The 14,808-nt window shown below is 57.5% G+C and overlaps 1 protein-coding gene across 1 annotated transcript; it reads right to left on the reverse strand.

Annotated features, from left to right (window-relative positions):
• Nucleotides 1–382: 382 nt before the first annotated feature.
• SLC4A9 (solute carrier family 4 member 9) lies at nt 383–14,808 on the reverse strand. Its single transcript, XM_055141986.1, has 21 exons — nt 14,382–14,808; nt 13,992–14,152; nt 13,655–13,768; nt 12,856–13,066; nt 12,572–12,659; nt 12,232–12,377; nt 11,936–12,028; nt 11,606–11,780; nt 11,349–11,482; nt 10,934–11,196; nt 10,036–10,094; nt 9,605–9,793; nt 9,380–9,493; nt 7,741–7,902; nt 7,438–7,616; nt 6,332–6,404; nt 3,963–4,031; nt 3,524–3,697; nt 2,606–2,758; nt 2,100–2,200; nt 383–1,049 (listed from the first exon to the last, which is right to left on the reverse strand). Exons 1-20 carry the CDS (start codon nt 14,591–14,593, stop codon nt 2,147–2,149), a joined length of 2,823 nt encoding a protein of 940 aa, XP_054997961.1. The 5' UTR covers nt 14,594–14,808; the 3' UTR covers nt 383–1,049; nt 2,100–2,146.

Here is a 14,808-nt window from a genome sequence, read left to right on the forward strand (position 1 = left end):
GGCCCTTTGAGCGGTCTCCACACCTATGATCCACTTTGTTTTGGGGGAGGGGACACAGCCAGGGCTTAAACCTGGTGGGGCTCTAGGACTATATGCTGAACCAGGGATCAAACCATGGTCAGACAAGCTTTGCCTCTTTTCTATCTCTGCAGCCCCTGTGAACCTATTTGTAATACAAAGCATTAATGAGTCCATTGAAATTAATTGAAATTATAATATACATTGAAAAGTGAACGCTGATCACCTCAGATGTTTTTTATTTCCAAGTGATAAATTTCTGTACTGTTTTAATGTTGTGAAGTAAGTTCATTTTCTTTTATTTTTTGAGTCACACCCAGTGGTACTCAGGAATTACTTGTAGTTCTGTGCTCAGGGATCACTCCTGGTGGGATCAGGGGATCATAGAAATGCCAGGAATCGAACTGGGTTGGCTGCATGCAAGGCAGACACCCTGCCTGCTGTCCTATCACTCCAGTCACTATATATTAATTTACTTTTTTTTAAATTATAGGCCACATTGGTCTATAATGTGGAAGCCAACAGGTCAGAAGGCAATGGCAGGGATCAAACTCAGGGCCTCACACATGCAAGGCATGAACTCTACCATTGAAGTTCTCTCCTGGCCTCAAAGATAATTTTATATGTGTTTTAAAAGAAGACTAATAACTCTGGAGAGAGGGACTTTTTCCTTACTTTTGCAAGCTGGAAAGAGTTCCCTGATAACCCCCAGATCATGTCAGGGAATTTGAAGGCAGCAAGTTCAGAGTGGGAAGGGTTCTGTGGACTCGGATCCTTTTCATGGCAGAGTGGGGCCTGGTCAGTCCTGCTGCCTTGCCAGCCCTTCCTAACCACTAACCAACCTGCTTATTCCCTGCCCCTCTCCACCCCGGGTTCAGGTGGGTGACTGAGGTCTTGGCTCACTGCCCATCAGTCTTCTCCCATGTCCCAGGTTCCCAGCTGCCTGAGCATCTGGCAGTAAGTCAGCCATTTCTTGACTTCTTCAGCATCCCCTGTGAACTGAGCAGACGTGATGTGGTCAGATCTTGAGGCTACACAGGGTAAAGAGAAGCAAAACAGTGAGCACACCGGGTTGTGAGAGTCAGGGAGATCTTGTTCTGGGCCAACCGGTCTGTTCGTCGAGCCCCATAAGTATAATCCACTACCAATGGCTTCTCCAAGCCCCATATGTATAGCCCACTACCAATGGCGGTGGTACTATTGGTAGCAGGTCACCAATGATGATGGATACCAATGACAGTGGGTACCAGTGGGTTACTGACTTCTTCAATCCCCACTTTGGTAGTGGTTAAGTATAACCCACTACCAAAGGTGAAGTTCTTTTGGTCTTGAAGAAGTAAGGAGAAGAGCGTTTTCTGTGGCCCAACGAGTTGAGCTAATCAATCCAAGGAAAATTACTCCAGATTTTTGCACACTGCACCCTCTGTCCCTACCATCTTCCCTCCAGGGAGCTTCCCCGTCTGTCCCGCTTCCCACGTTGCTGCAAGAAGGGCTGAGCGATTTGCCTGGACCGCAGGCCATGCGCCCCTGGCCAGCCCTTTCCACTATCTCTGTTTATTTGTCTTCTCCCTGGAATTTAACCTTCCTGAGGTCAGGCACCGAGATCGGCTTATCACTGAAACTCTAGTATCTAGATAACTCCGTGTAGGCACTCAAAAATGTTGTGATGAGTGCATGGGGAAACCGGAGGGCTGCCAGAGAGCAAGTGACAGTCCCTCCACTGTCTGGAGTGCGATCCTCGGAAGGAGCCTCGGGCGGGGCTTGGGCTCTGGGCCGGGCTATCCCTTCCCCACCCCCAGCCCCACGTCCAGTTCAGGGTGAGCTTGAGCTCCCTCTACCGACCAGACGTCAGTGTCGCAGGTGTCGCGCCCCCGGGGCATCCTTCCTTGCTCCCTTCACTCTGGAGAAACTTTTTGGTCCTACCCCTTACTCCCACCCCAACCGCTGCCAGTCTGGGGTTCATGAGAGACTGGAACACGAAGAGAAATAGCTGGTCAGCAAATTGAACATTTCCAAGGCCTGCACCCCTCCCCCATCCCAACGTCCTATCCTCAATGCCAGGGACCTTCCTGCGCCCTCACCTCACGCTCATTTTCCTGCAGGCTCCACTCCCCAGGTCCCAATCCAGCTAATTCACAGAGATCTTGATTTCCGGAGTCTTTGGCTGATACATCAGCTCTGACTGTAAAACAGATCCGAAGACGAAGTGGGAATGTGCAGAGAGAAAGGGATCCGGACAGCAAATAGACACAAACATGTTAAGGGAGAAAATCGGGGTTAAGATAGACCATGCATGAGCAGGTAAGACGTTTGACATGCAACATGCATGTCATTAAATGGTAGAGTTCAGGTCTTGCAAGCTCTTGGACGGGTCCTTTTCCCCCCACCCCCAAGGGTTGACAAGCCAGGGCCCCGCTGCCCTAGGAAGAAAGAGCCCCCCCCCCACTCCTGGGTGCCTGTATCCATTCCACGCTGATGTGATCTGATGGATCTTAGGGTGTAACAGTGATATTAGTGGGCAAGACCTGAATGGGAGCGCTCACCCCACCTCCCCCCTTCCTCTAAGAGGACCATTTCAGAAACTCACATCTTCACTGTCACTTCCACTGAAGGCGTCCTCTGGCACTGTCCCCTTCTCCTGGAGGCTTTGCTCCTCTAGCAGCAGCTCATCCAGCCACAGGAGTTCCTGAGCGGAGAAGACCCACTCCAGGGCCTTCCTGACCCCGGCCAGGCCCAGCAGCTGCAGTGACAGAAAGGACACAAAGTCCAGGGTTGTAGCTCTAGTAGCAGGGATACTTAGCAACAGTAACGTAGCTGTTACATGGGATGGACATTGTGTATCATTTCACTGACTGCTAACTCATGTTTACATGATAGATATGATTATTTTCAATGTACAGAGAAGGAAACTGAGGCCCAGAGTATCTCAGAGATCAGTGGGACGTGGACAATCCTCCTGTAAAGAAGCCCCCGACTCTTAACTCCTTTTATTTTTTAATTCTTTGGGTCACATCCCAGTCATGCTCAGGAGTTACTCCTGGCTCTGTGCTCAGGAATTACTCTTGAGGTACTTGGGGGACTATATAGGTTACCAGGGATCAGGTTGGCTGCGTGCAGGGAAGACCCCCTACCTGCTGTACTTGCTCTGGCCCCTTAACTCCTTTAGTGAGCAAAATAATACCAGAAGCTGCCCACGTTAGCATCTCCCTGAATAAGGCAAGTGCCCTCAGAGCCTCTCCCGGGGCCACTCTTCTTCTGGACTCTGTATCCCCCTTTGCAGTTGATGGACTGGAAGAGGTTGGAACGGACTTGAATCAGGTTATCCCGGGACCAGCCCCTCTGGAGGCATCCCCCGACCCCTCAACTCTCTCCCTTTGACCTAGGAATCCCTGCCAGAGGTGTGTGTGTGGGGGGGCGGTGTTTGTTCCTTTTGGGGTATGGGGTGCTTAGTTATGCTGCCCTGCTCAGTCTCCCAGGACACAGCCCACCCATGCCCCCACCTCACCACGAGGGGGAAGACGATGGCCGCGGGCGTGGATTTGACAATCCACAGCACAGCCAGGCAGGCCAGCTGGATGGCTGTGAAGAGGTGCACCCGGCTCAAAGGCACGTGACGCAGGAACAGGAGGTCTGGCTGGTGTTTGGCCGGCATCAGCAACAGCTGCACCCTCTTTGTGAACTGCGGAACAGAGGTACAGGAAAGCTGGTACGTGGTCACTGGCAAGGGTCACCTGTCAGCTTCCCGAGACTGGCATGGGGAGGAAGGGCATGGAGAAGGCCCCAGCGGTCCTGCCCATCCAATGCACGACCCATCCAGAGTCCCGGGGTCAAGGAGAGTCAGGAAAAACAGGCCGGAGGGGGCTAGCGAGGGCAGGTGCGGTGCCAGCAAGGAGGATTATTTCCGTTGGTGGATTGGGATCTCCTGGTAGTCGCACTGAGCTCACCTGGATGCCGCTCATGGCCGCCACCCCCATGTACAGGAAGATGCCGTAGAGCACCGGCATTGGGATGAACTGGAGCGAGAAACAAAGGAGTCGACCTCTGCCAGCTGCCCAGATGCGCCCCTACCTGCCTGCTCCAGCACCTGCACCTGCGCGGCTCATTCCAGGCTTCTGCACTGTACATGCCCGATCTCATCCAGCCTTCCCTCCAGCCCGGAAGCCCCTTCTATTACTGTCTCCCTGACTCGGGGAAACTGGATCTTGGAAAGGCTGGTCTGTCTGTTCTCTAGCCCCCTCTCCCATATCCCCACACTCCATTTCTGTTTCTTTGGGCCCTCCCTGCCTGTGCTTTGCCGTTCCCTCCACCTGCAGTGCTCTTCCCAAGTTCCCTCCCTGATCGTGCCGCCCACACCTCCCCTGGACACCCAGGAAGGCCTTCCTGTCCCTGCAGTGTCCAGTAAACCCAAGCACTCTTTTTTTTTCTTTTTGAGTCACACCCGGCAATGCACAGGGGTCACTCCTGGCTCTGCACTCAGGAATTGCCCCGGCAGTGCTCAGGGGACCATATGGGATCCTGGGAATCGAACCTGGGTCGGCTGCGTGCAAGGCAAACGCCCTACCTGCTATGCTATTGCTCCAGCCCCCCCCAGCACTCTTGATCACCTCACCTTCTCTTATTTTAGGGAATCTTGGAGCCATACCCACTGCTCTGCTCTGGACTCACTCCTAGCAGTGCTCAGGATACCCTCTGCAATGCTGGGGATCAAACCAAGGATGGCCACATGCAAGTCAAGTGCCTTATCCCCTGTACTGTCTCTCTAGCCTCAACCCCCTTATTTTCATAAGGGTGACCCCAGCAGGGCTCTGGGCCTCGTAGGCTGCACCTGTTGATGCTCTGCAGTATGTACTCAGGCACGGGAATGCTTGGGGACCATCAGTGTCGCACCCAGCAGAGCTCAGGGCCTCACAGTGCCACAGATTAACTTTAAGGCCTCGTGCGTGCCAGGCACACGTCTTACCGCTTCAGCTCTCTCCCTGGCCTCTTTTCACTTTTTCCTCCACACTCCAGTTATCCTATTGCTTGAGTTTTTGTGTAAACCTATCTCCTCTCACCAGGATGGAAGCATGTGATTGATCTCTGAGGCCCCACTAGTCCCTGGCACAGCGCTTGCTTTATGCTCAGTAAATACCTGCTGAATGAGAGTCGCTTCATTAGCAAGTGGCTGAGCCGGTCCATCTGGCTCCCGCCATGCTCACTCTCACCAGCCTCCCTGACCTTTCCCTTCCCTGGCCGCCTCCCGGGCCCCTTCCATACTTCTTGCTCGCTGTCCCGGCTCATTGAACCTCTCTGCTGGCTCTTGTCATTCAATTTTGGCGTGTGTGTGTGTGTGTGCGTGTGCGAGTGCGTGCGTGCACATGCACATGTATGTGTGTACGTGTGTGTGCACGTGTTTGAGCGCTTGTGCATGTGTGTGCATGTGCATGTACGTGTATGCGCGTGTGCCTGTGCGTGTGTGTGCGTGTGCATGTGTGTGTGCACGTGTGTGTGCGCGCGCGTGTGTGCATGCACGAGTGTGCGTGCATGTGCGTGTACGTGTATGCGCGTGTGCCTGTGCGTGTGTGTGCTTGTGCCTGTGCATGTGTGTGTGCACGTGTGTGCGCGTGCGCGTGTGTGTGCATGCGAGAGTGTGTATCCACATGCTATGCTGATGGCCTTGGATCCTTGCTCCCTTTCAATACTCCTCCCCTTGCCCTACTTCATCCATCCCCCAATACCTAGGAGCCGTGTGCATAGCAGGGATTTCAGAAAATTTGGTGAGGGAAAATGAAGGGGTTTTGCCTTTGATGAGACGTTCACACACTTAGTTCAGGCCTGCTGGAGGCTGGAGCCGGCGTAGTGCTTGGACACTCAGGATGGCGCCGACTCCCCCTGCTCCTCGGCTGAAAAGCCCATGAGGTGAGAGTTGGGTTTTTCTGATTTGAGAAGCTGTCTGGGGGATGGGAGGGGCGGTGTGATCTCTTTCAAGTTCCCTTCCCTGAGCTCTTTAGTTCCTCAAGAAGTTCAGGTGATTCTGCTTGTTTGTTTGTTTATGTTTTGGGGTCACACCTAGCGATGCTTAGGGGTTACTCCTGGATCTGCACCAGAATTACTCCTGGCAGTGCTCAGGGGACCATAGGGGATTGCATTCAGCCGCATGCTGGGCGAGCGCCCTACCGCTGTACTCTCTCTCCAACCCCAGTTCAGACAATTCTGGGGGTTGAGACATGTGTGGAGCGGAATTCACACAGTGTCCAGGCGCAGGGAGGGGTCAGCCAGGTCATCTCCTGCTCAGCTGCTCAGTGTTGCCCAGCCCTGTCCCAGGCAAACTTACCTTGAGCACAGGTGCCAGGAAGATAGAGACGCCTGTGAGGATGAATACAACTAGGCCTGTCAGCCTCTGCTCCCTGTGGGGAAAGGAGGAGATGGCCAGGGGTCAGGCCTAGCTTCACTGAACCCCAGGCTTCACTGGCCAGACACCACCTTGGACCTGGAGGAAGTGGGGAGCCCGCAGTCACCTGGTGGAGGTTAGCTTGCTGTGGGAAATGGGTGGAGAGAACAGACCAGGGCATCTCCTGCAACTCAAACTCATAGCTGCTCTTTGCTTTATGTGGGGCCACACCCAGCAGTGTTCAGGGGGACCTATGCAATTCCAGGGAATTGAACTGGGCGCTCTCTCTCTCTCTCTCTCTTTCTCTCTCTCTCTCTCAAATCTAATCTTTTGGGAAAAGGAGCAGAGAGCAAGAAGGAAAGTGCAAAGTGTCTCCCATAGACGGAGGCTGGGGGTGGGAGGCGGGGCATTGGGGATGGTCGTAGGGAAACAGGGGACATTGGTGGTGGGAAACGTGCACTGGTGGAGGGATGGGTGCTGGATCATTGTATGGCAAACCCAATTATGAACAGCTTTGTAATGGTCTATCTCACGAATATCCAATTAAAAAAATTTTTTTAAGTAATATAGAGCTCACACCCAATTCAATCTGCTTAATCAATGGCTGAATTAATAGCAGTACTCCTACATTAAAAAAATTAATCTTTTGGTGTAACATGAGCAAGCTTAACACTGTCATAGAGTCATTTTGCCATTTCCTCAGTTGGTTGCACATACTCTCCACGCTCAGGTGTGTTCCCAACAGGTACAGAAGTGAGCTGGTGGTGGGTCCTTTGTACATTTATGAGGTGCTTCCATGTTGAGCGGGGATGATTAGGGGTGCCCCACCCTGGCCCAGCCGTGCCTGCCTCTGTCCTTCCATTCAGGGCTGACAGAGGACTGAGATGATATGACTCATGGCACCCAGAGCCTCCTTTCACCCCAGCTGTGCCTGTAGGCAGTGAGGAGCCCTCCAGAGATGAGAGTTTAAGCTGCACCCACACACCTTAGCCCGGGACCCCACCAACCCTCCTTGCTGACCACCACTGGCTCCTGACCACTGGCCGTACCTGATACCCAGGAAGCTGGGAGGCTCCCCTGGGGCACAGGCTCTGCTCTCTCTCCGGAGACTGTCCATGTGGGCCAGGGAGATGACGGTGGCCGACACGTACCAGGGCAGCCCCAGCACAGACGTGAGCAGCATCAACACCGCCACGCAGAGGAGGTCCAGGTGGAAACCGGCTCCTTTCTGGGGGGCCACAGTGGCACCATGAGAGGCAGCCAGTCCAGCACCGGCGTAGGAGCTGGGGAGCCTCGGTGCCTCCCTGGAGCTTCTATTCCCCTTGGGTTTGGGGGGTCCCTGGCAGGCTTACCCGCAGCCGGTACTCAGAGCGGTTGAGGATGACCGCTGTGATCTGTTGGTCCATGAAGATGAGGATGGACAGCAGGAGAGCCGGCAGGGCGGCCGCCACACTCAGCCACCAGGGGTTGGCTCCAAAAGGTGACACCAGCCAGCCTCGCCCAGGGAGTGTGGGCTGGGGGAGAGGTCCGGGGACAGGTGGGTGGGAGTCTCCCAAGAGTACCTCACCAGTGTACCCCAGATTTGGTACTATCCTGCCCACCCCAGACACGAGGAAGTATGTGGGAGCTCGTGCTGCCTCATTGGTTTGAAGCTTCCTTGAGCCTTCAAAGCCTGAGGGGGAAGAGGGGAAGCAGCCCTGGGAAGGGGGTGCTGAGCCTGGAGCTTGGGACGCAGAGCTTTGGACCTCCTAGAGGAAGCAGCGGGTGGGTAAGGCCTGCCCACACGCGTGGACAGAACCCTCTTTCCCCGTGCACCCCTACTCAGGGTGGGGCCACTCAGGCTGCGACCTGCCTGGATCTGAGGCCCAACAGGCAGGGCTGGGTGCGGCTGCGTCTGCTCTCATTACAAGCGTCTGTGCGAGGAGAGGGGGGAGGAGAGGGGCACCCTAGTTGGCAGAGCCTCTGACTGCCCTAGCTGGAGTTTGGGGTGGCAGGAGGAGCTCCAGACGCAGGCTCGGTCCTGAGCTTTGTTGTATCAGAGCAGGCAGAGAAGAGACGGGGCTGTGGAGGGGCGTGGGGACGGTGGCAAACGTGGTTGAGGTCTTGCTACGTGTCAGTCCCGGCATTGTGAAACAGGCTTCCCCCTGTCACCTTCTGTTTCTCATTTCCATTTTACAGATAAAGAAACTGAGGCTCAGAAACGTGGGTTCCCTTGGGGCCAGGGCGATAGTACAGCGGGTAGGGTGTTTACCTGACCCAGGTTCGATTCTGGGTATTACACCGCCAGGGGTAATTCCTGAGTGCAGAGCCCAGAGAACCCCTGACATCATCAGGTTTAATCCAAAAAGCCAAAAAGAAAGTTTCCTTGTCAAAGATCAAACAGTAGGGAGTGGCAGAAGGGGGCACAAATCTAAGATGGTTTATCAGTGCCTTTGGGGGTCACACCCCACAATGCTCGGGCTGACTCCTGACTGTGTACTCAGGAATCACTCCTGGTGGGCTCAGGGGACAATATGGGGTGCCAGGGATCAAACCCAGGGGCAACATGCAAGGCAAGTACTAAGGCTCTGCCCATCCCCCAACCCCCATGCAGCATTTTAACCCCATCCCTGCCAGAATAGCTTCAGATGGTTCTCACTCAGTACCAGGGTGGCACCTCCCAACCCTTACAGTCCTATGCACCCATTGGTGTCACTCATCTTTCCCAAATGAAAAATGGCAGATCCATGGAGAAGGGCAAGATTTCTGCCTGTTCCTCCTTCAGGGTCCCAGCTGCTGACCCCCTGTGCCCCAGCTCTTACTTTGCTTTTTTTTTTTTTTTTGGGTCATACCCAGTGATGCACAGAGATTATTCCTGGATCATGCACTCAGGAATTACTCCTGGCGGTGCTCAGGAGACCATATGGGATGCTGGGAATCGAACCCAGGTTGGCCGCATGCAAGGCAAACGCCCTACCTGCTGTGTTGTCGCTCCAGCCCCCCAGCTCTTACCTTGAATTCACGAGGCACCATGAGCTTCGGTGTGGCCAGGCCCAGGAGGGCATCGAGGCCGCAGCCCAGCAGGATGGCCAGGACGGAGGAGAAGTCACCCAGAACCTTGCGTACCTGGTCCCCAGTGGATACTCACTCAGGTCCCGGGCTCCAGCTCCCCCTCCCTGGTGGGCAGGGCCCAGTGGGCTCCCCCACCCTCTCTTGCAGCAAGGCAGCGGTGCTCACCATGGATGGGAAGAAGCGGCTGGACTTTATGTGCTGGAGAGCCGTGGCCGAAAGGAAGGCGGTGAGGAAGAGGAGCAGGGAGAAGAAGGCGATGTCCGGGGCCGTGTGGCAGCCGGGCCCACGAGGGCGACCGCCTCGCTGGGTGCACTCAGATGGGGGCATCAAGGACACATTGACCAGGCCTAGGTCCTATCCGGGGATGCTGGGGTGAGACTACGCCAGAATAAACTTCCTGCTCCCTGGAACCCACCCTAGGGGACTCCCAGGGACTTAGTAGACATGGAGGATCCAGAATAGGTCTCCGTTACCACCAGCAGCAGCGCCTTAAGACCCTTGAGCATGCCCCCAGCCTGGGGGTGGGAAGTAGCAGGAGCCACTGTCTTCTCTGGCCTCTGCCCGCCCATTCTTTCCCGGACCCAGCAGCACCTCACCAGGCTGAGCTTGTTGTCTCTGTCTTCAGGCCTTGGCACTGTCCATTGAGATTCATTTCCTGCCAAGCAGAGAATTAAGCGCTGGGCCCTGGGAACCTTTTCCAGAACCGCATCCCACGGTTCCCGATGAAGGAGTGAGTGCTTTAGCTCTGCCCCATCTGCCTGCTGACTTCAGTCCTGAGATGTGTGCGCTCCCAAATTTCTGCCTGCCTCTATCCCTGGCCAGAGCTGATGCCAAACAAATATTCACCCCGTGACCGAGCCCACACATCTGTGTTTCCACCAAGAACCCCTGTTTCTCTCCAGCCATGGGGCCTAGACTCCAGGGAGAGCAGAGACCTGACCGGGGCCTTTGGGAGAAGCCGGCCTGCCCGGCCTTGCTCCCCCAAACCCGCATCTTAAGAGGAAGTGGTGTGCCTGGTGGCTGCACTGAGCAAGACCAGCCCTGACCCGTGAGGTTGTGGCCGCGTGGGTAAGTCCATTTCCCAGAGGAAAGAGTAACCGCATTCTTCCAGAAGCATCACTGGAAATACATTGGTAATGAACTACTTCCTCTGCTGTCTTCTCAAGTTGATTCTGAACCAGGGTGAGAAGAAGCACTGCTGGGTTGGGGAGGTGAAGTGCTCGGCAAGTTTTGGGGGGAAGATGAGAGCCTCTCAAGTGTGCTTCAGAGGAACCTGGGCCACTCCTAGCCACGCCTGGCCAACCGGGCCTGCAAATTCTGGGGTCACCAGGGCCACCCTGACAGTGTTAGTGTCAGGTTCTGGGGTTCCAGTTGAAGTCCCGGCGCATGTCAGGCATGTACCTTTGACCACTGAACTGGAGGGACAGCCAAGGGACAACCCCTCCCCCACTGGCATGCTCCCCCATCTTGCCAGGCTCCCTTTCCCTCTCCTACCCCCTGGGTCCGGGTACTGGCAGATGCAGCCATAGGCGGGAGTGCCCGATGTCTGGATGGGGTAGGCCTGGGCCAGGCTCAGCATTTTGCCCACGGCGTCATAGATGAAGATGAGGCTGATGAGAGCACAGAAGCCTTCCTCGGTGAAGCGGGTGAAATAGCGCACCAGCACACTGGCCTCTGTGGCCACCAGTGCCAGGCAGAAGGTGGCCACCCAGATGCCCACCCACAGGCGAAAGGGCAGGTAGTCCAGGCCGTAATCTCTGTGGGGTGACAGGTAGGCTCTGCAGGGCTGTTCTGCGCCCCACCTAACCAGACTCCCTGGAGTCAGTACGGCCGCCCCTCCCTTCTGAGGGTGCCCCCAGCCCAGGGGCTGGGACAGGGTTGGGGTGGGGGGAGAGGGAGGGTGTGGCACCTGCTGAAGGAGAAGAGCAGGCGTTCGAAGACCAGCACTGGCCCCGTGCTGCTGAGGATGGTCAGGGGCTGGCCGGCCAGCAGGCAGAAGGCTGCTCCAGCCACTGCCGTGCCCAGGAAACTTTCCAGCAGCCCCTAAAGGTGACAGGAGCTTAGCCCAGGACCCAAAGCGTGGGGAATGCCGCCTCTGTCCACCAGAGTCCCAGAAAGGGCTTTATATTTGACGAAGCTTGTGCCCACAGTCATCCCTCCACCCACCTGGGCACGGTCGGTGGCTTCTCCCAGCAGCCCACCGAAGGTGATGGCATTTGTGACGGTAGCCAGGTAAATGTAGAGCACCGCTGAAAGGCACTGGGGGTGCAGGGCGTCCAAGAAATCGCTGGGATACCACGGGGCCTTTCTACGCACGTCCTGGACAAGGCCCCCGAAGAGTCTCCCCCCGAGCATCGTCAGTGATCCAGGGGCCCAGAGCCGCTCCCAGCCCCGGGGGCCCCCACACAGACAGCCCCCAGCCCTGGCTCCGCTTGTCTCCTCTAGGCGGGCCCCCATCCCCAGGAGCTCCGCGCCGCTGCCCCGCCCGCTCCTCACCTGCCTGTGCGCTGCAGCTCCTGGCCGTGCTTGTCCGCCGAAGCCCCACGCCGGGCAGCGGTGCCCTTGGTCTCCCGCAATTGCGGGGGGAGCCTGAGCAGAAAGGGGACCCAGGTTGGCGGAGGAGCCCCCAGCCCTCGTATCTCGCGGCGCCCCCTGGCGGCGGCTTGCGGCTCTGCCTCCGGACTCGTAGGCGAAGGTAAATCCCCACCCCTTTCCCAGCCGGGTCTCCTCAAAAGTGAAGGGGCCCCAGAGGCCTGTGGGGAGAGTCTCTATGGGATGATGACCCCAGCTACCTTTTGTGCAGACATTTAGGCGGGGGGAGTCGAGTTGTCGGGTCCCACCGACCCGGGGGGAGTACTGTCACCTCCTCCAAGAAGGCATCCAGGGCAACTAGCAGGTCGCAAGGGCTGCTGGCCTGGCGAACTGACCACTGAAATTGCTGGGGACAGAGACACAGGCTATACATAAATGCAGATCTGGCCCTGCACTTGCATTTTCAGAGGCTCAACACACAAAGATGCTTCTGGAGGGTCCATCCCTGGCCATGCTGTGTCCTAACTGCGCAGGGGAAGAGGCTACCACAGTTGCTGGCCACAGATGGACACCCTCCCGCCTCCACACACACAGGCTCACCGGGTCGCTGAGGAGGACAGCAGCTGCCCGGCCCATCTCATGGTAGCCCTTGGCCTGTTTGGGGACGCCAAGGAGGAGGCAGAAAAACCTGTGAAAAGTACCAGGTAGAGTAGGGGTGGGTGGGGTGAGGGGCGACATCCCACAGGTAGCCCCAGCCCCGCATCAGCCTCCTCTGCACCCCCTCCACACACAGACCCAGACTCCCAGCGCGCCCCCCCACTTGTAGAGAACTGGTCCCCACTAACACCCGGGGACCCCCAAGCCCCACAGCACCGCAGCCTCACCTGCAGGGGAGCGGCACCTCCACGACGGCCTCCAGCATCGCAGGCTCCTGCAGGCGCACGAAGACAGCCAGCGGCTGCTCCAGGAAGCCCAGCGCCCCTGCCAGCACGACCCCCGCCTCTGTCCCTGGAGGCAGCACCTGCCGCAGGGGGCTGCGGCACTGGGCGGGTTCAAGGAGACACAGGATGAGAAAGATGGACAGGGAGAGCTGCCCTGGGGGAGGGGTGGCATCCCCCCTCCCCGGTTCTCTGGGAACCCTTTGTTGACAGGGTGGCCATCAGGCCTCCTGCTCTGCCCTACATAGGGTCGACACTTTGACCTGTTCTCAGGGGTGGGGGGCTGTGGATCCCTGAGTCCCCCTGCCTTGCAGCTCTGCCCAAGGAAGGGTGCCACACCTGTTCCTTCTGGCGCTCCTCCTCGTCCCCCGGAACACATCTTGCATGGGCAAATCCTTCAAAACACGGTTATGGGGTGGCTGTGAGCCTGGGCTTTTGGGCAGGACCCCCAGGGCGCCCTCACCCGCTTTGTCATTGAGTCACAGTGATTGTTCCAGCTCGTCTTTCCCTTTTCTGGGCTTCACTTTTTCTCCTCAATGAAGTGGGCTAAATGGAGGGTCTGCCTGAGCGGGTGGGTGTGAGGGTGGAAGGAATGACTGTGGGCAGCCGGGCGCCCCCTACCCGGGCTGCTCTCTCCTCCTGCACCCCCTACCCTTCTCTCCCTGCATCCTGCAGGCTCTGGGCTACCCTCCCAGGGAAGGTGCAGGGGGACCGGGCGCTCCTGCCCTGGGGAGGGGGTGCTCACCTGGGCAGCGCCTGGTGCCTGGGGTCTGGCCCCCGTGCAGGGGTCTCTGCAGCAGCAGCGCCCGCAGCAGCTCCTGATGTTCAGGGCTCAGCCACTCCACCGCGCTCACCTGCTCTGGAGAACAGCGGGCGGCCCTGCCGTGAGCAACTTCTCCCTCACGCCCTTCCTTTCCCTGCTGGCGGTCTCGGGAGTGAGCAAACCTCGGTCCCTCAACTGTTTCCCAGCTCCCCCACCCCCTGGAGCTGGGATATTCACTGGCCAGGGTGGTGTGGGTTCTGGAAAATTCCAGATCTTTAGGAATCACTGGCCAAGCCCTCCCCGCAGAGGCCCCTCGTACCCACGAGCTCGGGGAGACTCTGAGCCGGGCAGTCGAGCAGCACCAAGCCCGAGGCCAGCGCCGCCCGCAGCTTCCGGAGTCCAGGCAGTGTCACGGTGGGCACGTGGGGGGCGCTCCAGCGACCTGCACCCACCTCCAACTTCTCTTCAAACACCACCCACCTGCAGAGGGGAAGGGGTGCACAGTGCTACTTGGGGGTCCACTCGGGATCCTGCAGACTCTCTTCTGTCTCCCTTCCCAGCCAGGCCGAGTGTGTCTCTCTCTAGGCCGCCTCCCCTAGCCTTGGGTGTTGGGGATCTGACTGTTCTGAGCAGCATCCAGGGAGAGGCTTGAAGTGGGGAGTCCTGGAAGGGATGGAGCAGGCTCCCTGCCAGCAGGCGTCCCCCTCACCTGCCTGTCTGTCTCCAGCCCAGTGCCTGCGGCCTGCCCAGCAGCTCGTTCAGCTGGACGAAGAGCAGAGGATCCCGGGGCTCCCCCACTTCTCTGCAGTCTGTGTCCGAGGGGCCATCAGGGCTGGGGTCAGCACCACCATTCTGCTCTCCCGAAGGCCCATTTTCACAGGAACTGGAGACATCCAGCTCGTCCTGGCCCGGCAGCTTCATCTTGGGGTGTCTCACACAGCCTCACAGGGTACAGTTCTGGGGTCATGGCCCTGGGCGGTAGCACTTATAACCACCGCCCCATCCACCCCCTTCTCCAGCATGGCACAAACAGCCAGCACGGCCTGCTGAGGCCGGAGCCAGCCGGTCCCCTTGGCCCCTGCTTGCTTTTGCCATCCCCCACTGGCCTGAGGGCACCTGTCAGGGGAGGCTGACCC

This window comes from Sorex araneus, chromosome 6 (assembly GCF_027595985.1).
Source record: "Sorex araneus isolate mSorAra2 chromosome 6, mSorAra2.pri, whole genome shotgun sequence".
Lineage (NCBI taxonomy): Eukaryota > Metazoa > Chordata > Mammalia > Eulipotyphla > Soricidae > Sorex > Sorex araneus.